The sequence below is a fragment of the Haliaeetus albicilla genome, chromosome 3, assembly GCF_947461875.1.
Source record: "Haliaeetus albicilla chromosome 3, bHalAlb1.1, whole genome shotgun sequence".
In the NCBI taxonomy this organism is placed as follows: domain Eukaryota; kingdom Metazoa; phylum Chordata; class Aves; order Accipitriformes; family Accipitridae; genus Haliaeetus; species Haliaeetus albicilla.
The window spans coordinates 9,030,545-9,055,258 of NC_091485.1; the positions used below are offsets into that span (position 1 = coordinate 9,030,545).

The window sequence follows — 24,714 nt, forward strand, 5'->3', positions numbered from 1 at the left end:
GAGCTGCAGTGACACAACAAAGTATTAGTACTGTCAATCTACGGTAAGCTATTTAGAGCTTTGAGCTTAATTTTCATTTACAGCCATGCGGTTTGGGCACCATGGTAATGTTAGGGCAGACCTGTTAATTTGTCTTTGTTCTGGTGGCCTAGACATAGTTTTTTACGTTAGTGTAACCAACTAGACGTGTAAGAGTCCATGAATACATTCACAGATCAATATACATCTTTTTGTAACTTTGTAGGATACTGTGTTATTTCAGAGTCCCCTTACTATTATAAGCATAAATTATACTGGTGATATACTGGTGTAAACATTTTTATATTGGCTTAACTGCATCACCACTAGGGTTATTTGTACCATTGCAGTCAGACTGACATACTTGAAGGTGCTACAAGCTTTAGATATAGACAAAGTCTTGATGTCATTAGAAGCTAGCCAGTATTGTCTACATAGAGAAAGACAAAGGAAATCCATCCCATATCCTATGCATTGCAAGTGCTTTCTCTCATCCTTAAATATTTCTCATAGAATCTATCTTCATGAGGTATGAATAAGTACAATTATAAAAAATGTAGTGAAAATGGAAATTATGACATATAGTGAAAAGAACTAAAACTAAGCATAGTCTCATCTGGAAATTCTCAGTGTAAGTGCATAACAGTCATACTGGCAATCATAATGCTGTTGTGCATTTTGGTAAGTTTGTTTTACTCAGCTGATGTCAGTTGCAGAATTATTTTTGCTTTTATTCAACAAGAACATGTAACTACCTGATATGCAATTAAAAATCTGTTGTATTAACTTTGTGAAGTGTGACCCAATTAATTAAGTGGTAGTCTGTCAATTTGTCTGGAGTTGCTTAAAGTGGGCTATAAAATTCTGTAATAAAACATGGAGAAGAAAACATTTTAATTCACCTTTAAGAATAGTTCAGTTCTTTGTTGGCAGAAGACTTTCATCTTGGCCATATCAGCAATCTATTCTGTGACAATTAATTAACCACAAGGATTAGTTGGTTATAATTCTGTTTGGCATAATTTTCAGTCACATATTTCTGGGCCAGTTTTCTCTGGGTTGGTTAGTTTTCATACTTTTCTGTTCCTATGTGAAAGAACAGCTGCAGATTCAAGTTCTAAAATCCCACCACTCCTGTCATGGTATCAGCAAACATTATCTCACAAAACAAGTATATTTTCCCTCATATTTTTCTTCCACATTTTAACCTGAGCAGGAGGGTTTCAATGCAATCTCTCTATCATGAGTGTGGAAAGATCAAGTTAAAAATAATGAAAGCACTACAGAAAGTAGCCAACATCATATTCTGAATATTGTGCAAAGCACTTTGTTGGTGTGTTTATTTGAAGGAGTTCCAGTTTCTCATGTCCTTTTGTTGTTGAACACAAAGAGCTTTTGACAGATATGAGCTACGTTATACAAACAGTATACTGACTTGAATAATTCAGAATTTTCAAAGGGAACTCAAGGGAATGGCATATAGAAAAGTAGACCCTCCAGTCCCGTCCTTAGCTATGCTGACCTATGCAAGAGAGCAGAGCGCCATAGTGCTGCCTCCTTGCTTCTTTTAATTAATATTTGGAGGTGACTTTGTCATCGATCAGCACTTGTGCGCGGGGAACTGAAAAACCAACAACTCCTTGCTGGGAGTACAAAAGAGCACAAAGACTGTTTGTGTCTCCCCCTCAGCACCCCTGTAATCATACTAGGAAATGGATGGTATACCCTTCCTCTCAATGAAAATATGGTTTATTTCCCTCATGGACTACTTTCCACAATTGTAACTACTTTAAGATATCAAATATCTTTATGCCTTTTCTTGACTTCAAGAAACCTTGGCATATGCTCTGTGAATTGTCCTTTCCCATTTGTAAGGGACAAGGCATTGATAATGTGTTTCCTGGGTACTAAACACTTTTTTCCCGCACTCTTGGGTTTCTGAGTCCAAAAAAGTCTTGCTCTTCAGCTCAGTCTGCCATGGAATTTTGTTTCTCCAAATAGCTCCATCGAGCTCCATTCCTACAAGGGCGAGCTCCTGGTACCCAGGCTAGCTCGTTGTAGGCTAGCTCATCTCTATTGCACTGCATCGCACTTACCATTATAGGCAGATTCTCAGTGTTACTTCATCTGTAAAGGAAGCTGTGTAAGAATTTATAAATGTTGAAAAGGAATGGTATTGTAGGTCAAATGAAAAAATCACAGAAAAAGTTTCTCAATTGCAGTACCTTAATCAGTTAGAGCACAGATTTACGCTCTCTTTTTTGTATGCTTCCCCACCTATTATGTGCTTCTTACATCTAATCTAGTCCTGGTAAGTGTTCCATACAGAAATGTTTGTGGAGCAATTACTCTTTTCTCTTCGCTGTTCATCAGAGCTATCAGGTTTTAGCCTGTTGATGTAAAGTTGTGGGTAGACCAACACCAAGGTGCATGTCCTCCCTATTTGGTATAAGTAGATGCTGTGGACTATCTGGCATCTAATGTGCAAATTGTATGTTGGTATGCATTCTGGTGTTCTTCTCTCTTTCTCTAGGTTGTGTTCTGATGTTTTAGTTCTACAGGTAATAGCTGTCTTGCTACAAATACAGATGGAATTGAATTGGTTCAGTTTTTAGCAGTGACCATTTTAACTTTTAGAAGACTAATGGGAAGATTTTATTGTTTAAGACTGTCAAGGATTTATGCATATATCTATTTCACAGAGGATTTTCAGCTGATGACAGAAAGTATAAACTTATATTTACTCCTAAGAGTATGTAATGCTGTGTGGATGGGCTTTGTGAAACTGCTGCTGGAGACCAGGGGTTTGTGCTTTTATTCCAAAGTAGTCTTAGGGCCCCACAAGTGGATCATGCTCATGGGAAAGTCAGATAAATTTTCAGAACTGCAAACTCCAGCTTTTGATGGAGGTGTAGCAAATGCCCAGGTATCTCTGCCAGATTTGCAGCCCAGTCTACAATTCTGCATAAACAATTTTAACAGTAAGAAGTGTGGTTTATGTAAGGAAAACTTTTGCCTCCTGTGAGCTCTCAGATTAGTATTAATCAGCCTGTAGAATTTACTAAAATGGAGCTAACTGCTCCATTCAGCAAAGCTCAACAGGCACAATTACTTTGAGTGAAAAAGGAGAAAAGGTTAATGTGGAGCTGTTGGGTGAAATACAGTCTTTTCAAATTTGCCATTTAGTTCAAGATCATCAGCTCCCAAAATCAGTGTCACAAATAGGGTCTTGAGCTCAGAATTTAAATGTAAATTGGGTTGTGCATGCCCACATATAGAGCCCTGAAAGGACATTTTTGGCTCTGCTGAGCCAGCTCATCAAAGAAAACTTTAGCCAGTGTGCCTGTGCTTTATAAATCTCTGACAAAATGTAAAAGTTTTAGTGTAAAAGTGATAATTTAGTAAGTTCCTGCACTTCTAAGCCATACCAAAATCCCAACAGAACTGGCAGAAATTAATTGATGCCAGATGTTATCAGAAGGGTCGGACAAATGTGTGCCGGAGTTCCAGCTACAGCGGCCAAGGCAGCAGCCAAACAAATCAAGTTCCTGTATCTGCGTTACTCTACTCTATTAGGTACCAGAAGGCCATATATGTGATGATAGTCCCAAAATAGCAGATGGGAGTAACAGTAAAATTTTAGCTCAAGTGCACGTTGGCTTTAATTATATAACATAGTATGTTTTGCAGTCAGGGTACTAATGAGTTGCTAATTCCCAGTCAGAATAAGAGATTAGATTCCCAGCGTATCTATTAACTAGCCAGTCTACTCTGTACTGACTGGAGCCTGCCAGTACGACTCCCCTGGGAAATACTTCACTGTGCAAGATGTCCTAGTTGTTTAAATGAGAGTGGAATGTGTGATTTAGCCATATCTGTTCTCCCAGCAAAGTGTCCTGCATGGTGTGAACCAGTAAGTGTGTGATCTTTAAGCTGGAGATGTCTGTGCCCAATAACAACAATTTCCTGATTATGTAAATGAGTTCTTAAAAATAATTCGCATTTCTTTAAAGAGTCAGAAATATTTCTTTTAATTATGTTAGCTGTCTGGCATTCTGCTTTGATAATTTGTGCACTGCAGGCATATTTCATTTCCTTTTGACGTATTGTCAAAAAAGAAGGCAAAATCGGTTAAATAATTGAGAACATGTGAACTGCCATAAACAATCACTCTTGTTTGTTTCTCTGCAGAAAGAAAAGAAGTGAAGGTGGGAGAGTACAATGCTGTGGCTGACACACTGGAAATAATCAACAACAGCATCAGGTTCCAAGGTAGGAGAGAAAACTGGAAAGAGGTACAAGAATGACATGGATAGCTGGGTGTAGTTTGTAAGACTGCTTGCTGTCAAAAAACTGATTTTGGATTTTTAATATCAAAAAGCTAGGACACTGCATAAAGAGAATGGGAACTGACCTGTGCTTAAAAAATAAAAGAATTCTGAACAGAAAATCGTGATGTTTTGATATTGGATACTTGTTTTTCATTGCAATGACCAGGACAAATTCAAATTTATATGTGTACACAAATGTTCTTTGATATTTCAACAAGCTGCAGATATGTCTTCTATTTCATCTCCACTAATCAATAATGTTCTAATTTCCTCCCCATTTCCCACTCCCCCAGTTCATCTCACCTGAGGGATGCTCTTGTGTGCTGTTTTTGCACACACAAGAAGGAGGTGGTTGTTTTTCTTTGGGAGGTGTCTCTTAGGCAGTTAGAAAATAGGATTTCAAAATACCAAGGCTAGCTTTAAGATGGCCCCTGTGAAATAGGGCTAGAGAGGGTGTTCAGCCCAGCAGCACTCCCAAGGTCCACAGCGGGCATATAGACTGTGTTGCTGTAGCTTCTTACCATCTTTTGTCCCATGCTGCTCCAAAGCTAACATGGGGAATTCCTCTGCCCTCACAGCAGTCGGAGTACGGGCATACCGACGACTTTCTAGGCATATGATCACAGCAGCCAGATGTCAGCTGAAATGAGTTTTCGGGGTCTCTCCTGTTGACTATAGGCATATGTGTTATTTTTAAAGCTAATAATTAGGATTTAATCTTAAACTCTGCTATGGTGCGATTCAGTAACGGAAAATAAAGTCAGCTTGGTGAGATCTGTGTGGTTTCCCCTGGGAGTGGTGGATGAGTATCAAGCTGCTGTATCCCGTGCTCTACTACCCCTGCCTCCAGTGTCCCAGCACACAAGGTTTGCTTGAGCATGACTGGAGTTTCACTGCAGTGATCTAACCCATGACTGCTTGTCCATCAGCTGCAGCTTTCCACCTTCCTGTTGGTATCCTTTGCTGGACTTAAAAGAGCACAGCTACATACACTTCTCACATCTGTCTGGAGAATGAGGCTTTGGAAATGAAGAGTGCAGAATCTGTCCCAGTTGCCTAAGTCTGGGACCCAGCAGATTATTTTTGCTGCAAGGAGGAACTGATGATGTGGTTGAATACTGATTCAATACCACTAATTTCCAGAGAATATATGCAGGATGAACCAAGTAACAGGAGACATTTTTTGTTCATAACTCCATGCCTTTAATGACAGTAAATGACGGGAGAAAATTTCTATTCAGGCTTTTTTCAGGATCAGACTCCTAGTTCTTGTTCTGACCACAGCTGGTGTCCCTTCCACCCATAGCCTGTCTTATATTTGTCTTAAGATGCATTATGTGACTCCCAGTGAACCTTCTCTAAAGATGCATTATGTGACTCCCGGTGAACCTTCTCTATTTACCCACCTTAACTTTTCACTGAGGCAGTCATGTATTCAGTGTGGCAGACACTGTTATTACCATCTTCCAAGCAGTATAAAAAACTTAGTTACTTTAAGTATTTGAAATGAAGAGTAGTAAATATAGCCCTGTTTAATCCATTACATAAAATTGCACACAAGAGAACAATAATTCATGATATTAGAAGCAATAGAATTAAATGCCCATTGCACAAGTAAGAAAATACATTTTATAGAATCACTGGTTGTATTTAATAAATACAAATCATCAATATAATCTCTATTTTAGATACAGCAGGGTAGGTTTTTTGCTTTAATATTAGTTCTTTTAATTCATGCATGTACTTCACTGTATTTTTGGCTTGTTACTTGTTCCCTAATTTTGTGAAGTGTCATTCACTATAAATGCATGCTCTGAGGTGGGAAAGGGAAAAGGGGAAAATCTCAGGTACTTTTCTCCCATATCAAATCAGCAAATGGTCCCTCGACTGCCACTTTATTGTGATTACCTGAAAGGAAACTTTTTTTTCCAAAAATGTTGGGCACAAAGACCAAAGGATAGCAAGTTTCCATTGTCTGAGTTGTTTCAGCTTAACTGGTATGGATAAAGCTATTTTATTGTATAGATCCTTGAATATTCTTCTAGGTGCAAAGCAGAAGAGTGGTCGTAAAATTTAGCTATCGCAGCTGCTAGCCAGTTACGTGCAGCTCTGTGATCAGCAGGTCCACAGAGCTCTGCCTGTGCAGCCACATTGTGAAATGAAGCTGCTTGGCCCCGTGTGGTCGTCCTCGGAGCCCCACGGAGAGCTGATGGGAAGGGACAGGCTTGGGCACTGTAGGGCACACAAATCCCTTTCTGAAGGAAGGCAGTGATGCAAAAGGCCTTTTGTCAATCCCCTGCACCAAGGAAAAATTCAGTAAGCAGGTAAAATGGAGTGTGGGAAGTAGGGGATGCAGAGCTTTATTGCAGTTGTCGGAAAGTAATTCTTCTCATTAAACTGAGAAACCTTTAATTAGTGGGAGCTGACTGTCAATCAAGCACATGGCTTTAAACATAGTTTTTAAGTTCAGACATTCAAGTCCACCTCTGCAGGGATTTGCAAAGTGGGTCTGTCCCTGTAAAACCTTTGCTATCCATTCTTCTATATTTTTCCACTCCGCGGAGTTCTGTGAAGGCACCACCAGCCCTGCCTCCCTCTGCTCCTGGGGCTTCCCCCACCCTGCCCACAGCCCAGGACCCCATTTCAGACCCCCAGGACCATCAGTCCCTGCCCCAGCGATGCCACACCAAGGCTGGTCTCCAGCTGTGGTAGGTATCTAGACAGGCTGTTTGAATTTGCCCTGGTAGTAATGACAGTATGCAGAGGAATGATGCTCCTGTTTTCTACTCATTGCTCTGTCACTTGTTTCAGGAAAGCATAATCTCCTGGTAAAATTTATGGTCACAGTATGCATTTTAGTGTTTATTTACGCTTTAAAATGAGGATAGTTAGCATATATTTTACGGGGTTCTGCATTAGGGTTCTGGTGTGTTTTTTGTTCCAAAGCGGATGTTTACCTGCTCTAGAAATATAAACCTTCTTGTCAATCAATGTGACTAACATATGTCTGTCAAAGTCAATGATTTCATCAGCTACTGATGTGGTTCACAGTTGCTAAATCTGCTAAATTAGAGGTATAGCACTTAGGAGAGGCAAATATTCTTACAGAAATTCTACATCTGGCTGAGCTCTAGCCTTTTTTTCTTGTTGTGATTCTAGGACTTGAGCCTCCAAAGGACAAAACGATTATACAAGAGGAGCTACGCAAGATCTCCCTGCCTCTCTACAGCATCCTCTCTGCCCTCACCATCCTAGGAATGATAATGGCCAGTGCATTTCTGTTCTTTAACATCAAAAACAGAAATCAGAAGTAAGACACTCATGTTAATTCTATCACTACTTCTTTCATATTTAAATGCTATGTTTGTAGAGTCTGTCATCTATATATAGACAGATATAAGGAAAATGTTAAAGCTGTGGAAAGATGATATTTTAGAACTATTTAATTGAAATCACTGTGTAATAAATTCACATTGAAATAGATTGTCTATCTGTTAAGACACTTTCTTTTATACTGTCTGGAAAGTGTAATTTTTTTATTTATGTTTGACTGTCTGCTATTAACATTAACCCTAGCTAATTAATCCATCAGTAAAATAGGAGGTCTTTTTACTAAACATTCAAAAACCTGAAACAATGCTAGACTTTATAAAACAGCAAATAGTGTGCATGCTTATAGATTTCATGGAGTTCTGCAAGAAGGGTTATCTGTTTGCCTGGTTACAAAAAGCTCTTCTTTATTGCTCTAACAGCCTGGCAGTAATGTTTCCATCTTTAATGCACTATCACCTTTTGTCCATAGACTAATAAAGATGTCCAGTCCCTACATGAACAACCTTATTATCCTTGGAGGGATGCTTTCTTATGCATCTATTTTTCTTTTTGGTCTTGATGGATCCTTTGTCTCCGAAAAGACATTTGAGACACTTTGCACAGTAAGTAAATCAATATATTCTAGTTGAAGATAGTCTTGCAGGAAGCTCTGTGAGAAATGCAAACAGAAAAGTTCAGTAGTTGCATGTCTCATTCCATTTAATCACTGATTCTCTTAGTTCTTTCCTGGGATATTTTCTGGGACCAAATTCTGAAACATGCACAAAGCTATATTATTATTACTAGTGAAAGCTTCAGGTGCATTGGGATTTGGCCTCAGACTAAAACAGTAGATGTACTTTCTTGTTTTGAAATTATATATATGAAGATTATTTATTAAAGGTTGTGTTCGTAGCATGACAACTAGTAACATCTGTGAAGCTACTACGTTTTCTTTCTAGATTCCATATTATTTTAGGCTTCATGACTGCTGCTTCTCCAGGTCTTTTTACTCAGTCTTTTTGGCTGAATCTCCAAAGACTTCTACTGCTATTTCCAGGCTACACTATAAATTCACACAAGCCTAGATCCATGTAGAATATATTCTAGTTAAATCAAAACAAGCAACTCTGAAACCAAATTAAATATGTCCACCTGGAACCATGTAATGTCTTAACTGCTCACTGTAATAATGCAGCCTGACTTACAGAGCCCATTTCAAAGAAAATGAAAGAACTTCACTGCAGGAATATTCCTTCCAAAACCAATACAACCAGCCTTTAAATTTATCAGATATTTTCTCCTCAAAAAATCCTAAGACTATGCTTGGCCCGTTGCCTAAGAATATCAGACTTACTCAGGAGTTATCCTCACTATGTTTTTGATCCTTCTTCAAGTCTCTAGGAAGTTGCAGTTCACAGCACCTTTTTTTAGAAGTCTGAATCTCTGATGTCATTATTGGAGAGAGAGAAACTTTACTTCCAGAGAATAATTCAAAGCATGAAGGTTGGATGCCTAAAGCTAGTTGGTGCAGATGCATCCCAATGTTTCAACTGAAATCCTCCATACTGACTAGAACTATTATGGAAGTGAAATGTCATCTGATTTGTTCAGTTATACCATTTCAAAACACTGGAGACCTCTTTAGTACATGCCAAGATGCACTAGAAGATATAGTATAGGTGAACATACAGGATTTTCTGTGCAAAGTCTTAGCTTCCTTAGTCGGGCCTGGACACAGCTGTATTTTAGACACCTAAATGTTAGCAGCAAAAGAAAGGAGAAGGAGAGAATAGCCAGTCTTCCTACAGCTAGAGTGCAAATTCTCTATACAGCTAGTAGAAAGAGATGCCTCAAAGGCTTCAAAAGGACGATCCTGTTCACCTCTCCCAAACTATTCTATAACTTTCTGAATATATAGGGGCCAATAGGAAGTGGAAGATGCCAGCATCCATTTTTTATCCAGCAATTATGCCATTTTTTTGTGAAACAGCTTCTAACAGAGCAAAAGTGTCATTAGGAAGCCGGTTGCTGATGTCAATCCCCGCTCTTTTCTCACCTTCCATTGCAGAAGAATCTAGTGGCAGGAAGGGCAAATTTTAGGTCCTGATGTCTGCTCAGCCTTGAGGGGATTGTATTCAGAGCTCCTGACCTCACTGCCAGGCTGTAGGCCATTCTATGACTAGGCTACAACCCTCCTTTTGAAGGAGCCAAGCAGTGCTGAACAGAAGGAAAGAAAGTGGCAACCAGAGCTACTTATCAGCATGGAGCTGTTCTAGGGAACAGGTTTGCACCCAGATTTAGCCATATGAAACTAAATTTAAGTCCTCCTTCAAATGTGAAACAGCTCAGTTTTAACTCTGAAAAATGTATCAACATCCAAAATCCTGTGCCTCTGAGCTAAAACATTTCTGCTATCTGATTTTTCTCTAATTTGCTTCTCAAAATGTAACCACTACTCTCATGTTCTAAATGCAGCAAAATTTAAGTGAGGGCTGCTTTGTTCTGTCTTATCTTATGTATCTCTTGTTTTTTTTCAATTTGTATCTGTCACATTATGTTAAGTCTCTCTGTCTGCCATAGAGGAAAAAATCTGGATGGACACTTGAGTAAGATAACTACTTTATTTAACTGACCAATAAAAGAAAGGGGTGGGGGAGAATACTGTGTTCTTAAACCCAAACTTTGATTAGGAATTATTGCTACATGCCTTAAACAGAGATTTATTTTTTTTAATGTAGTTAAATGTTATATCAACAGAGCAGAGTGTGTGAAATGTCTTCCCAGTCTTGGTTTTCCAGGTTTTCAGTCCTGTAAAGAAGCATTTCTGAGTGTGCTTTCCTGTACATTGCTACCGATTTATCTTATGAATCCCAGCTGTGTCAGCAATTAGAATTATGCTCATAGATGCAAGAGACCCTTCAGAAGCAACATATCAGGAATATTTTTTCAAACCTCCTGCTCATTAAAACAATTCTTACAAAACTTCCTCCTCCAATTATAATTTTTTCAATGGGACACCTTATACTTCTCTTAGAAATCATCTTTACATAGCCACCATCGACTGTAGCAATGCACTTTGCTTCTATCTAGAAAACTCTGAAGTAATGCTGGGGAATGCATAAATATGGGAGACAAACCCACTTTTCCGTTCAGTAACTCTTCTGTCTCTCCTCCTTTCTTCCCAAAACATCCACTAAGTGCTGGGTACGGCATGTACATTTGGCTCCATGTCATGAGCATCCCTATTTCTATGTGGGCAATATGCTTAATGATTTCATAAGGACTACTTACAGATACCGGTTCTTATAGGATCAGGCTAGTACAAATCTCTCCTAATCATCCATTTCCTTGGAAATGCATGATTTTGATTACCCATTCTAGCCATATTAGAGATTAGTTTAAAATTCCCATTTTATACAAGACTGTGGCTTACTCTTTAAAATGATCACTATCGCTCTCTACAACTACCTGAAAGGGGGTTGTAGTGAGGTGGGTGTTGGTCTCTTCTGTCAGGTGGCTGGAGATAGGACGAGAGGAAATGGCCTCAAGTTGAGGCAAGGGAGACTTAGGTTAGATATTAGGAAAAATTTTTTTACTGAGAGGGTTGTCAAACATTGGAATGGGCTGCCCAGGGAAGTGGTTGAGTCACCATCCCTGGAGATATTCAAAAAGCGAGTGGACAGGGTACTTCAGGACATGGTTTAGTGGGCATGGTTAATGGTTGGACTTGATGATCTTGAAGGTCTTTTCCAACCTAAATGATTCTATGATTCTATAAAAAGAACCAGCTACAATGAAGAGTGATCATAAAAAGCCAGTAAGCCAAAAACGTGGGTATAACAACTACATCTCAGGCACAGAGAAGAGCCATGTCAATGAAGGGAGAGATTTTTTTTTGCAGGGAGGGAAAAATTTTGATTCAACTTCTATAAGCACATGCAAAACTAAACAGCTGTCATTAGTGTTATCCCCTCTCTAAGCCAAGTAATCACCCTTTTTGTCTTCTATATTCCAAAAGCGATTAGGTCTCACCACAGTAGCAGTATATACACAATAGCAAGTTTATTTAGTGAGATATGTTATATACAGTATCTGTTTAATTTTCTGCCAGTTTTTTGACAACAGTTATAAGAGGTCCTTAAATAGTCCTGAGTCTACCCACAAAATTCAGGAAAAATGGTTTCCAAATTGTAGGTATTACATTCCAAAACTATTGTGTGCGCTTCCTCTATAGCACAGTGTTTGTAGCATTGTTTGGAGGGTAATGTGCTTTGCGGTCTCTGGTCTTTTTGACTTTCTGCAACCTACATCTACATATGGCATATGTTTTATGCTGTAATATTCCAAGGACACTGAAACATGATCCACAATTACACCAGTAACACTTGAAAATTTCAAAGGATTTCTTTGATAAGTTGTACCACCATTTTCCACTCTGTAAGGCAGCAATTGTAGGAGCATGTGGTATACAAGTCAATATGCTGAAACACAGAACCAAGTGTTAAATGTATTTGAGAGTCAGCAAAGCACTTTAAACATATGGTCAAATAATTTGCTGAATAGGGGTATTATATAAGTCTTTGAAATTATATAGTGTTGACTCTGTGCTAGAGTAGGTAATCGGTTCCCAAACTAACTCATTTTTATCTTGGCATGCCCATTTCCTATGGAAAAGTAATCAAGTATATTTAAATACACAATAATTTGTGTTCTTATGGTAAGAATTCATAATACCAAATGTAGCATTATTTAGTTCCATGTCAGAATTAGAGATTAGGTGTCATATTGTAAAACTCCAATCACATAGAATTAAAACTATCCAAAGCAGTGAATTCTGAGAAAGTGGTCAGTGTATTACAGGACCGTTAGATCATGTTTTACTTAATAGCAATGTTATTGGTTGTACAGAAAAAGGAAAAGCAGTATAATATTTCATTAAATGCATAGGTATGCCAAAGTAGAAAGTGCTTCAGATATGAGGGAAAGAATGAGAATGAGAATGATCTATCTTTGTTTTTAATCTCAGAATTACCATGGTATCATAGCAAAAAAGAAGTTAGAAGTAAGGGTGTGAAACAAGATGTGATGCCAACTGGAAAAATGCAAGGAAGTGGAAAAATAATTGAAAGCATTCATTATATGGAACAGAGAGACTTGAAATTAGCAATGCCAGTGACATATCCTATGAATAGAATTTAAGCTGACATAGAGATACTTAAAATAGAGAGAATATTACATGTGATCATAATGTTTAGACTTCTGTAATACGTTCTACTGAGAATTTCATGCTTTGCATTTAAGACAAGTAATGTCTGCAAATTGGAACTGCTATGGGATGAAAGGCTACTATGGCCCTAAGGAGGAGCATAGTCTGCTCTGTTATGCATCTCCCTCAAGAAGGTAAATAAAATGATGTTCATATTCACTGGATATAACTGATTAGGTTGGGGCTGCAACAAAGATTGTTTAAGTACTCCAGGTTGCAGTAAAATGCCCATAGTCTCCACATGGAAAGGTCTGGTGTGTTAGGTAGTAGCAGACTGAGCAGCTCTGCTTCTCCTCAGTCCTGGTAGTCCTGATGTGTCGCAGCACTTTCTCCTAGAGAGTGTGCTGCACTGAGTGATTGGAGTGACAGGGGAAGTGGCAAATGATCCGTTTGGAATAGTTCAGTATAGGATTTACACTGTTCTGGGAAATAGCTATTCTGGAGACAGCAATTGTCTTCCAGTCTCCTTTATGCTCCAGAGTTCTGCAAAGGTGTTACATCAAAGATAAGAGGATCTAAGTCTTGTGATTTATACAGTCACTAAAATTAAGCATATTTTATCTTGTTTATCTCATTAATTAGCATAATTGATATGAATTGCCAAACCCAGGCAGATACTCTGTGATTCCTGGTGATCTCACTGAGCCCTGTCAGTGTTTTGGCTTGGATGAAGTAAACAGAGCGCATGAAGGTGTCTGCACACCTGTGGTATTCAACGGTGCCCTCATCCAACCCAGACAGCGCTCAGGCTTTCAGATTCCAGTCAGTTGCTCTCAGCCATGATTCAGGCATTTGGAAACAGGCTTTGTACAGAAAGAAGGAACCAAACAGTGGGGTGGGGTGGAGAGGCAGAAAGAGAGAAGGAAAGAGCAGAGATGCCACCGATAAAGTCCAGCTACCTACTGCAGTGTGTGTGACTATCCAGACTTTGTGGTTTTCTCAGACATCCTGAGAACATGTACATTCATGGCAACACTAGATGTTATAGACCTTAGCTTCTCAAAGGTGTACTTTAAAATGTGGCCTTTAAATGTATCCAGATTGTCAGAAGCACTGGGGGGGGGGGGGCGGTTAGCTAATATTATTCTTAATTATGGATCATGAACACTTCTGATTCTGTGTCCTGTAGCAATCTGAATGGCAGGTTTTGTTGGTTTTTACTGATTTTTCAGTAAAAAAAAAATCCTGTCTTGTGTCTTCCCCACTGAGAGAACAGCTAGGCAAACTGGAACTCCACGGTCCACATTGCACCTTTCCTTAGGAAACCCCGAGCCTGCGTGAGGTGAGGCTTGCAGGGTGGTAGGAGAGTGGAGAGAGACCCCGAAAACCACATCAAACAGAGACTGAGAGGCTGCGGTGAGGAGCAGGGAGGAAAAGCCAGGTGTGAGGTTATGGAATGGGTTCCTAGGGATGGGGGCAGGCTGCAGGATGACAGGGACACTGGGCAATTTGCTAAAACTCTGAAAGTTGTGGAGCTGGCTGAGAGCAGCTCTGGAAGCAGGGACTTGCCTTTAATGGTAAAGCAGGGAGAGGGAGAAGATGTATGAACCTTCTGTCTATTTATTTATTCCTGTTTTGTCTTCCCTTGCCACTTTGAGTTTTCTCTGTTTAACTGTTTTTGGGGGAACTAAGAGGAAAGTGTCTGGGCAGTGCCACTTCAAAGCTGTGGCTGTCTGTGTACCATGGGCAAGAGCCACTTGGACTAGACCCTATGCTACCAAATAACATCTAGCCTTGATATTTCGTTAGTACGTGATGATGTGCTCCTTATTTGTACCCTTTATGCTCTTCAGGCATTGCCATAAATTTGGGGTTTTTTTCCCCCTTTGGACTTTATATTTGCCTAATTCTTTTCCTCAAATTGTTTAATTTTGGCCAGGAATTAAAAAAAGCAACAGATAGACACTCAGATCCTACTGAACTGCAAAAGGATTTGGACCTCTAATCCATTTATTTGTCTCTGGAAACCATAGCCTTTGTTTGTATTTTTAGTCTGGCCTTTTTCATTTTGAGTGTATTCTTTAGTTTATTTCCTACTTAATTGTTTAGCTGTTAATTTTAATCTCCCTTTTCTGTATAATCACTTCCATAATTGTCCTCACTGTCATTCAGTCTGAGACTGATCTCACTCCTATTTAATTCAAAGGCAATTCTGTTACTGAGTTTAACATAAGCCCGATCAGCTTCTATTTTAGTAAATGACATTTTCTGGGGGGGGGGGGGGGGAAAGTAGAGACAAAAGTTACAAGGCTGAAGAGATCCTTGAAACAAAATTATTTCATATGCTGAAGCAACTACACCACAACCTTGCCAGACATTTATTAAGGCAATATTTTTAGAACATTTTGCCTCACCTTCAGTAGGACAACAGCCAGATTTTAAAGTCCCCTTATAGAATCAGGAGCAATTGTAATATCTTTTACACTACCCATGCATTAATTTGAAAAATGGTCTGAAATATATTAAGAAATCACTACAGGAGATCTCACAGCATGTGAAGAACCACTGTACTTAATTTATGTGAAAACAGCAGGATTCAATTCTCTAATGTTATTGCCACTTACGTTTTACAAGAACTGTGCTGGTGTCACACAAATTCTAAAGAATGAGTTAAAAGTCATAAACACATGTCAAAAAATGTTCGATATAAATGAGAAAAGTATGATTCAAATGGGTGAACTCATTTAATGGGGCCTGCCTGTGCTCCCACTGGGGATTTTGCCATGGTTAATAGAAGCAGGACTAAGCCCCAGTGAAAACTTGTTGAGATGATACATTTTTGTTCATCATCATTATCCTTTATGTCCCCAGTTTGCCAAGAAAAATAGAAGGTGCTTAATTTTCAACTCATAAGTAGTCCACAGAAATCAACAGAATTGTCTGCTTAAAGATAATTGTGCTCTCCAGGGCTAAACCCACAGCATGGTTTATTCTCGCGTTTGTCACTTTTAAGTGCTTAAGTCTAATACAAAGATGCCACCAAACTGCTCAGCACTCATGTTCAGCTGCAGCCTAACCCTGTGGGCACTGCAGCTTCCAACCTGGTATGTGTGCAAAACTGGCTAATTATTGATATATTGCCAAAATGAATCAGTCTGAGTCTCATAAACTAAGCTGGAGAGTGTCTGGAGTGTCAAGTCCTATGAAAGAAAGATTTTAAAGCTTTTATTTAAAAGAAGCCATTAAAATTAAGGTCTTGAGATGGTAAAAAGAATGTTAAATCTGAGTGATTCCTCTGCACGAACATAATCTAAATGTTTTGCTAACTGAAGAAGAAATTGTTAAAGAACCAAGCTGTCTCACTATCCCATTCAAATAATTGTTATTAAAAAAAAAAGAAGTCACCTGGAGAGGTGATAAGAAGTTTGTAGTTTTTTAGGTAACACATGGAAGTTCTTTGTGCTGATACTTGGTTTTCTTTATTCATCATTCCAAGTCTTTAATCCCATCTTCTTGTTGTTTGCTTGATATTGGCAAACTGGATTAGTATAGCAAGTTTAAAGCTGCAACACGAAAAAGGAGAATAGGTAGTATATTCAGTTCAGAAGGTTGGTATAAGTTTTTTTCTTACAACTTAACAGAAGAGTAGAATACATCACTTTCTTGATCAACTGCATTTGAAATTTTTATTATTGCTTTCATGAGCTCAATACCTTCCCAGGCATTCCTTGTCAGCTCATCACTGTGTGGTCTTCTGAATGCACATGCAGTGGTGGTCAAATATGTGAAAATAATGGAACTTCTTTAAAAGCGAAACTTTTTACTATTCATCAATTCAGTCCATTTTCCAGGATAACCTTAATTTATAATTTTATATAGAATTGTAATTGTAATAAAATAAATTCAGATAAGATTGCTGTTTATCTGAAAGTTAACAGTACCTAAAATAGTGGTTTTGTTTGTAACCTTCATTCTTAGAGTATATAAACAAGGAGAGACTTTTACTTCTTTGTTCAGGATGTTTCTGATGCTTTCACCACTTACTAATTTCCCCTCACTAACTCATTGTTCACAGTCAGATGGATTCTTTTATTAATAATGAGTTGTAATATCAAATAACTTTGTAGGTTTGTTACACAGAGATATAAATAGTAACCACTTCATCATTCACATAACAAAATGATGGGAAAGGTGCAGACAGATTTGTGCGAAGATATGAAAGAGCAGCATTCAAAACGTAGGCTGGCCAGCTAAAGTTCAATGTTGAGAGGAAATATGATTCAAATCGAAGTAACTTTATATAAGTCTCTTAAGCTACCAGTGCTTATTATATGCTGGAAGAATAGTCTTACTTAAAAAAATGAAGGATCTTTAGCACCTTATGGATAGGCTTAAAACAGAGGATTTTTGTTGCAAAAGGAAGTTGAAAAGAAATGCTCCTACAAGATAAAAGGAGGACCTTGTTCATAAATGCAGTGACTCTTTAGCTGAACCTCACAACATTTGTTTAAGCACCTTACAACATTTCTTTAAACATTAATATTTGACAGAGGTGAATTTTTGTTTGTTTTAAATAAGCATCATGTCTGTTCCAAGTCTGGAAAATGACCTGGAATGGTCTGTTTCTTTGTGGAGACACTTTTGGTGTTTGGTGGTCATCAACTGTGTTGTCCACGAAATAAATGATATCTAGATTTTTCAGTTGTCACAAGTAATGCACCTGTAAGGGCTTCTATCAAGTAATTTATAAAAAGCACAAATTCCAATCATGGGTGCATAGATAGTATTTTCAAAAACAGACCCTAAATCAAAATAATGTAGGAAGTATTAAGAAAAGAGAGTTAGGAAACAACGTTTTAGCATCTGCCAGACATAGTTGATTGTTGTGTACCAAACCATATTAACTCCTCTGACACTTGCGAGTTGTCTTTGAATGATAGAAAACAAAAAATTTGTAGGAGATATTCAATTAGTCAAAACATCTTATTCTCAAAAGAAGTAACCAAGAAATATAAGCAGATAATTGAAGGTATATCCTAAAATTCAGTGAAGGCATGAGGAATTTTGTAATGACCTAACCTTTTAAGAGAAAGATTAACAGTAGCTATTTTTACAAATTATCCTTCTATAGGAGCATAGGAATGTTTTGGGGCTTTGTGTCTAGTTTGGAGTAGGGATTTTAATGCAAGTTTTCCGTCTTCTAAGGACGTGCCTTTCCTGCTCATTTGGTGGGTACTGGCAGAAGGGTGATCTTCCTCAGCTTATGCTGTTGAAACGCATCATTAAAAGCTTCCAACATGAGAGAATTACTGATTGATTGTATAACAACATGGTCATGCTCTCCAATTATTGGTGTTATTTTTATCATGTTCTTTCAAATGAGTGGGATTTGGAGGTATAACACATTTAAGAATATAAATGGGCAGATATATGAATTTCAGAGGCTTTTGCTGTTTTCTAAATTTTTAATTTTACTGGCTGCATTAATGAATTATAGCAGACAAATTCGAGGTCATTTTCTTCAAAATTAAAAATTTATTTTCATCTGAAACTTACCATCTCATTCTTAGCAACAACGGTCTCATTTTGACAAATCTCCTGGTATGTTTAAGCTAGAATGTTTCTAATACAGCCAATAGTTATATTATTCTAATTTGCACAGTCCAGATCAGGAATACATAAAACTTTTTGAACCAAACATGCTAGAAATAACATTTTTCTGAATATCAGGTTAGAAACATATTACGAGCATAATTGAATTTATTACTATTCCCAAGAGGCAATTGCTGTTTCAGTGAGAACAAAACAGAGTCTTATTAGAGACATGAAAATACCATGTATCTGTTTGCCAAATATATCACTAAACTGTACACAAAAGAGCTGAATGCTTATTAATAGCAGCAGAAAGATTGAATGCTAAGTATGGTTATCACAGCTCAGTTGATGTGAAGTCAAAAAAAGATGTAACTAGCTAATATGAACATGTTGATATGAAATGTATTTTTTAAATCACTCAGTTGATCTAACTGTGGTTTTACTGAAGTTATTAACATAATGTATGGTAATGGACAATGAGCAAAGACTTGAAAAAATATTTAAGTTAAAAATAATACTTTGCTGACCTAAATATCTATTCCCATTTTCTTTGGTTATGGGTTTCTTTTTCAACACTGCATTCAAGTATGTCACCAAGTGGCAAAACTCACGCGGTTTGAATCTAATCGCCGTTAGTTTACTGGTTTTATTAATAGCAAGATTAACCAGCAATCAGTGAACTATAGGTTCATGGTCCATATCAGCAATGCAACAGATAAACCGCAACATTAGATGCTAATAAAAAGTTAATATATACATACAAATACCTAAACGGTCTTCTATATGTAATCCCAACATTTTCTAATAAACACACACACTGAGTCACATGCAGACACCTCCTGCTCACCGGACGCATGGGTTACCAGCACACCCTTTCTTCTGGGGGTGCAGGTTCCTCTATACACACCCGTCCTGCAGGAGATGTGGGCTCCCTAAGTTTGTGTGTATCACTGCAACCTGGCAATGCCCACGCTGGTGAGACAGCACCCCCTGAGTTCACACTTGCACACTCGAGGTGCGTGTCCCTGCGTGGTGCACAGTGTTATCAGTTTTGGGCATATGCCCTCTTAAACAGTTTTGGGTGTCCATTTGTATACATTCTTCTTTGCCAAGACCCAAGGTGCCAGTTCTGTGTGTACTTCTCTCTCACTAATTCACCATTATTGACCATATGTATCTTATTTCTTTCTTTATTTTAAGGAACTGTACTCATTTTATGTCTCTTATTGCTTTATCAATATTTTTTGAGTGAGTCATTTTGTTTTTTCTGCCTTGATATCCAGTCACTAATGATTACTAAAAATCAGAATTTCTATTCCACAGAAAATTTGGGGGGGGGGGGAAATCATGTTTTGAATACAAAAATGGAAATTCTGAAGATGTTTAGAAAGGCAAAAACTAGATAATGTGTATTTAGAAGTGAAACATTTAGATCATTCCTAATATTTATCTTAGAACCCAAGTTTTGCCTCTTACTACACCACCTAGATTCTCATCAATATGCATGTCCTAAAGTCACAATTTAAAAATCCCAAACTCTCCAGAAGTCAGATATGAAACTAGGCTGGTTTCCAATGAAAAACATTGCCTTTAGGTCATCCAAAGATTTTTTTCTCAAAATCTTTTCTCAGAATGTCCTGGTTTCCTGGTTTCCAGCTCTACTGGCCAAGGATGCGTGGTCAACATGGCCAAAAGAATGCTGGCTTTCCCTTTTTCTACCTTTGCCTTCCCTGTCTTTAGCCATTGTCTCTCCCCCAGTTTTTCCATCTGCAATATACAGTGCATTTTATTTTTACTTCTTTGTTTGCTTTTGTGCAGTTTCCCTTTTTGACAGCCGGCCGACGTGGAGTCTCTAGAGGGAGGAGGAGATTGTTCCTCCTCCTTGTGATTTCTCAGGCTCTCAGATTCAGCTGTAGGCTTCCAGCTCCCTGCTGTGCCTCTCGCGTGGTCTCCCACCTGCTACACTCTCTAGTCTTTGGTCCCTCTTTGGGGACGAAAACAGTCTGTTCAGGGCAGAAAAGCTTTCCAACAGCCAAACCTCCAGGGCAGCAAAAAGAGAAACTTCTGAGGAGTTAGAGGGGGCTGTGCCGAGCTTGCTACAACTCTGAAATTCACTGGCTTAGCTGAAACCAAGTCTGAAAGTGAGGACCTACCTACAAGGATGCTATGGGCAGGTGGGGAGTTGTACAAAAGCTTTTGCAACTTGTGTTCAGTCCTCCCTGGTCAATTTGAGGTTTTTCTGTTAAAAAAAAAAAAAAGAAAAGTAATTCTAGTTTTTTACTCTAAAGACATTGTGTCTTTTTTAGTTTTAAAATATTCTAGTTTTCTCTGGGAAGCTCAGTATGAGGAAAATGTCTAGACAGGTCTATATCAAAGCTGTGGCCAGCTCAGGGTCCCATTACTCCATCATTCTATGTAAGCTCACCATCTCCTTTTTCTTAGGCCCATATTGCAGGTATTATCTTTGATTCAGGTCTTGTCCCTGAGGTCTGCCCACCAAGGCTATGTTCCTGTCTTGCCATTTTTCCCTATGTTATAATTTAAGGTCAGTTTTTCTTATCTTTCCAGGATTCTCAGGAATTCTCATTAAGTGATGCATACCTCACTGTTGTAGTTTAATTGCAGCCAGCAACTAAGCACCACGCAGCTGCTCACTCACTTCCCCCCCCGCCCGGTGGGATGGGGGAAAGAATCGGGGAAAGAAAAAAGTAAAACTCATGTGTTGAGATAAGAACAGTTTAATAGGACAGAAAGGAAGAAACTAATAATGATAATAATAACAATAATAAAATGACAATAATAATAAAAGAATTGGAATACACAAAACAAGTGATGCACAATGCAATTGCTCACCACTCACCAACCGATGCCCAGTCAGTTCCCAAGCAGCGATCTGTCCCCCCCAGGCCAACTCCCCCAGTTTATATACTGGGCGTGATGTCACATGGTGTGGAATACCCCTCTGGCCAGTTTGGGTCAGCTGCCCTGGCTGTGTCGCCTCCTGACCTCTTGTGCCCCTCCAGCCTTCTCGCTGGCTGGGCATGAGAAGCTGAAAAATCCTTGACTTAGTATAAACACTGCTTAGCAAGAACTGAAAACATCAGTGTGTTATCAACATTCTTCTCATACTGAATCCAAAACACAACATTATACCAGCTACTAGGAAGAAAATTAACTCTATCCCAGCCAAAACCAGGACACTCGCATAGTGCAATTTCCTTTTATTTAGTCTGAATAACATTTCTACTTCTCTGTTCATTTCTGTTCAAAATGTTGCTGTTAGTATTAGCTCCCCGGGTACTTTTTATAGTCTCAGGCTCTTGGTTTCCTCCAGTAATTCTTTCCTCTGTCTGCACAGAACACAATAAAAGTGAAAAAAATGCAGAATATTGTAACAGAGTTGTGTTTTTATATATGGCAGATTGTCAGCATCCAGATTTGTTATACTTGGAGAGGGGATGGAAGGCAGAAAAAAAAGTAAGCAAGTGATGAATGAGACAATTCTGAAATGCCAACATTTTTGTCAAGTTCTTTGAATATTTTTTTCTCAAGGTCTTGAGAGAAAAGTTGGCTGAAATGATGATGTCCACATTGTCTACTGAAAATTAAATGGCTTTGTCTTTTTTTATATATATATATTTTTAGGTCCGAACATGGATTCTTACAGTGGGATACACAACTGCATTTGGAGCAATGTTTGCAAAAACGTGGAGAGTTCATGCAATTTTCAAAAATGTAAAAATGAAGAAAAAGGTGAGGGGAAGTAATCTCTTTTCTCATTGCTCTGTTAATAGAATTTTCTAACTGTTTCGCTACCTTTCCTGGATGGCCTGGATGTGCTGACTCTGTTCTTGTGTCATGTTCAAAGATCCTGAATGGTTTGATACTGGGGCTTTCTTGGTCTCCTTTCTAGTCTCTGGGAGTTGGAGTCGAGCATCAGCCCTTCAGTCTTTATAACGAGAGGTAGACAGTGGACATGGCTGAAAAGTTAATTCAGATCCTCACTCTTATTTAGTATGTTGTTTCAGCATCCAGAGGTCTCCTTCTGGTAGATTCACAGCTGTTATGAAATGTTTTCTGTATATGTCTGTTTGGGATACAGGTATTACACACAAGCTTCTTATGGATTGGTAGGAGGAGGCAAGAGAAAGTGCTGTTTCTACAGCTTTCTAGTTCCAGTTTTGATTGAAATTGCATAAGCTTCCCCTAAGACTGATCGGCATTGAACGACAGTAGTTGTCTCTGGTATTTTTGGTACAGCACATTTTCTGTAAACAATTAGGCTCAGCTTAGGAGTGGTACAACACATCATGTATGTATTGTTCATTTGATATTTTTCCTGTGGAGCTTCTTTTCATGCATAGAGTGCTTTTAATCAGACGGTTTTATTTAAAAATGGGAAGACTGGTTAACAGAAATGATTTTGATGGAAAAAACATTAAGAGAAATGTGCATGAAGCAGAGAAACAAATTTAATATTATTATAAAGTGAGAAGTAGTGCCAAATGCAGTTCCTATATGCAGCTGAATAAGTTTATTCTAATAAGTGGTACAGGGTCATTTACACCCAAAATAAATAGAACAATATTCCAAAACCTCATCAGATTCCTCTGTTTGTTTCCTTCTGTGTGTGGTCATGGAAGAGCTGTATTTTTGTTGTTGTTATTAGTACTGTGTTATTTTTTCCACAGTTGCAGCATGTAGGGAGTTGCTGTCACCACAAGATACACCTTTCCATAAAAAGGTTTGGACTTTAGATAGACAGAGAGAGAATTAACTCAGTTTCTAAGAGGATTTATGTCTCACATTATTAAGGAAATATGTGCCGTGGCTGGAACTGGACCTAGCACTCTGGCACCTTAACAACACAAGCATCTAGGACTTCCCTCTACTATTCGGCCATGTCAGGTTTGCTTAAATGTTTGTTAATTTAATCCCAAATATCAGTCACTGTAAAGAATAATGAAGAGTAAATAACAAATATCTTAAAACTAACTAAAATTGTAAGAAATTTCTGTATCAGAAAGAGGATACTCTGGACAGAGGGAAGTGTAGACCACCCTTTCTGCATCTGTGCAAAGAGCCCACCATAATGCAGCAGTTTATGCTACCAGAGTCCAGTATATATTTTTCAAGGATCTTACACTTCCTGCATTAAAGATTTTTAACCAAAGCTGAGCCAGTATTTTACCTTCTTGAAAAATGAAATTTGATCTTGCAAATATGTTTATTAGTACAAATCTTTGTAAATTAGTGAAGTTACACAAGATAGTGCCAGTGTAACACATAAAAGCACTTACTTAATAACCTTTATTATCCCAAGAATTTTATCATTTCTACAATACATACTCTTCCAAATAGGAATGAACAGGCACTTCAGTGGACTGTCACTAAGTATTTGCTTTATTCTTTTTTAGAAAACCTTTCTTTTTAGAGCTTCAAGTTGCTACTCAATATTAAATTTCACTGTCTGTTAATTAAACATAATCCTCAAATTCTCTATAGTGCCTGTTCTTCAACAGGCCCATCAACAACTGCAAATTGCAATTGTTTATTCACAGCTGGATGTTAAAAATTATTTAAGATCAGTTAAAAAGACACTGGCCAGTATAAGGGAGATAAACTTTCAGACATCTGGATGCTGAGCAATGAGATGCTTCGCTCTGAGTGATACTGAAAACATCAAGGCTATTAGGGCACCTTATTCAATATTCTGAAATTAAGTAAATATTGCATTTTGTTCTGTAAACTTTAAAAAATGGCTGTTCCACAGAATTATCTTGGTTCGCTTTATTTGGATATACCACACCAGAACACAAGCATAAATCATAAAAGACAACAGTTTTCTTAATGCAAAACAAATTAGCTATCCATGATAAATGTTTACTAGTCATATACTTTCTGTCTTTGATTTGCCAGGATAGATAAAACTGTTTTTACAAGTTGATTGAAAATTATGCCATTCTTTACTTATGTCTTACAAGGACATTTCCATTTTCAGCAGATGTAGTTTACAGACAAAGTATTTTGTATCTATGGAAGCACAGACAATAGAAATTTTCACAAACAATGTCTAAACTGACAGATAAACAAAGGTAGTGCTGCATGAAAAAGCACATTAATGTTTTTTGAATTAGCTGTGCCATGACAGAGCAGACTGGAGTTTCAATACAAGGAGTACAAAGTTCCAAAATTATTTAAGTACTGTGGATCCTATTCATTTGTAAGAGTTTCTGTTTCCACCTGTAT

At 38.1% G+C, this 24,714-nt stretch overlaps 1 protein-coding gene across 2 annotated transcripts in view; it reads left to right on the forward strand.

Annotated features, from left to right (window-relative positions):
* GABBR2 (gamma-aminobutyric acid type B receptor subunit 2) overlaps positions 1-24,714 on the forward strand; it is a 495,489-nt gene that overhangs the window by 316,669 nt on the left and 154,106 nt on the right. For both annotated transcript variants that reach the window (XM_069778774.1, XM_069778775.1), the window contains exons 9-12: positions 4,210-4,290; positions 7,509-7,659; positions 8,152-8,284; positions 22,111-22,218. In XM_069778774.1, coding sequence (XP_069634875.1) covers positions 4,210-4,290; positions 7,509-7,659; positions 8,152-8,284; positions 22,111-22,218 — 473 coding nt within the window. The remainder of the gene's footprint in view (positions 1-4,209; positions 4,291-7,508; positions 7,660-8,151; positions 8,285-22,110; positions 22,219-24,714) is intronic.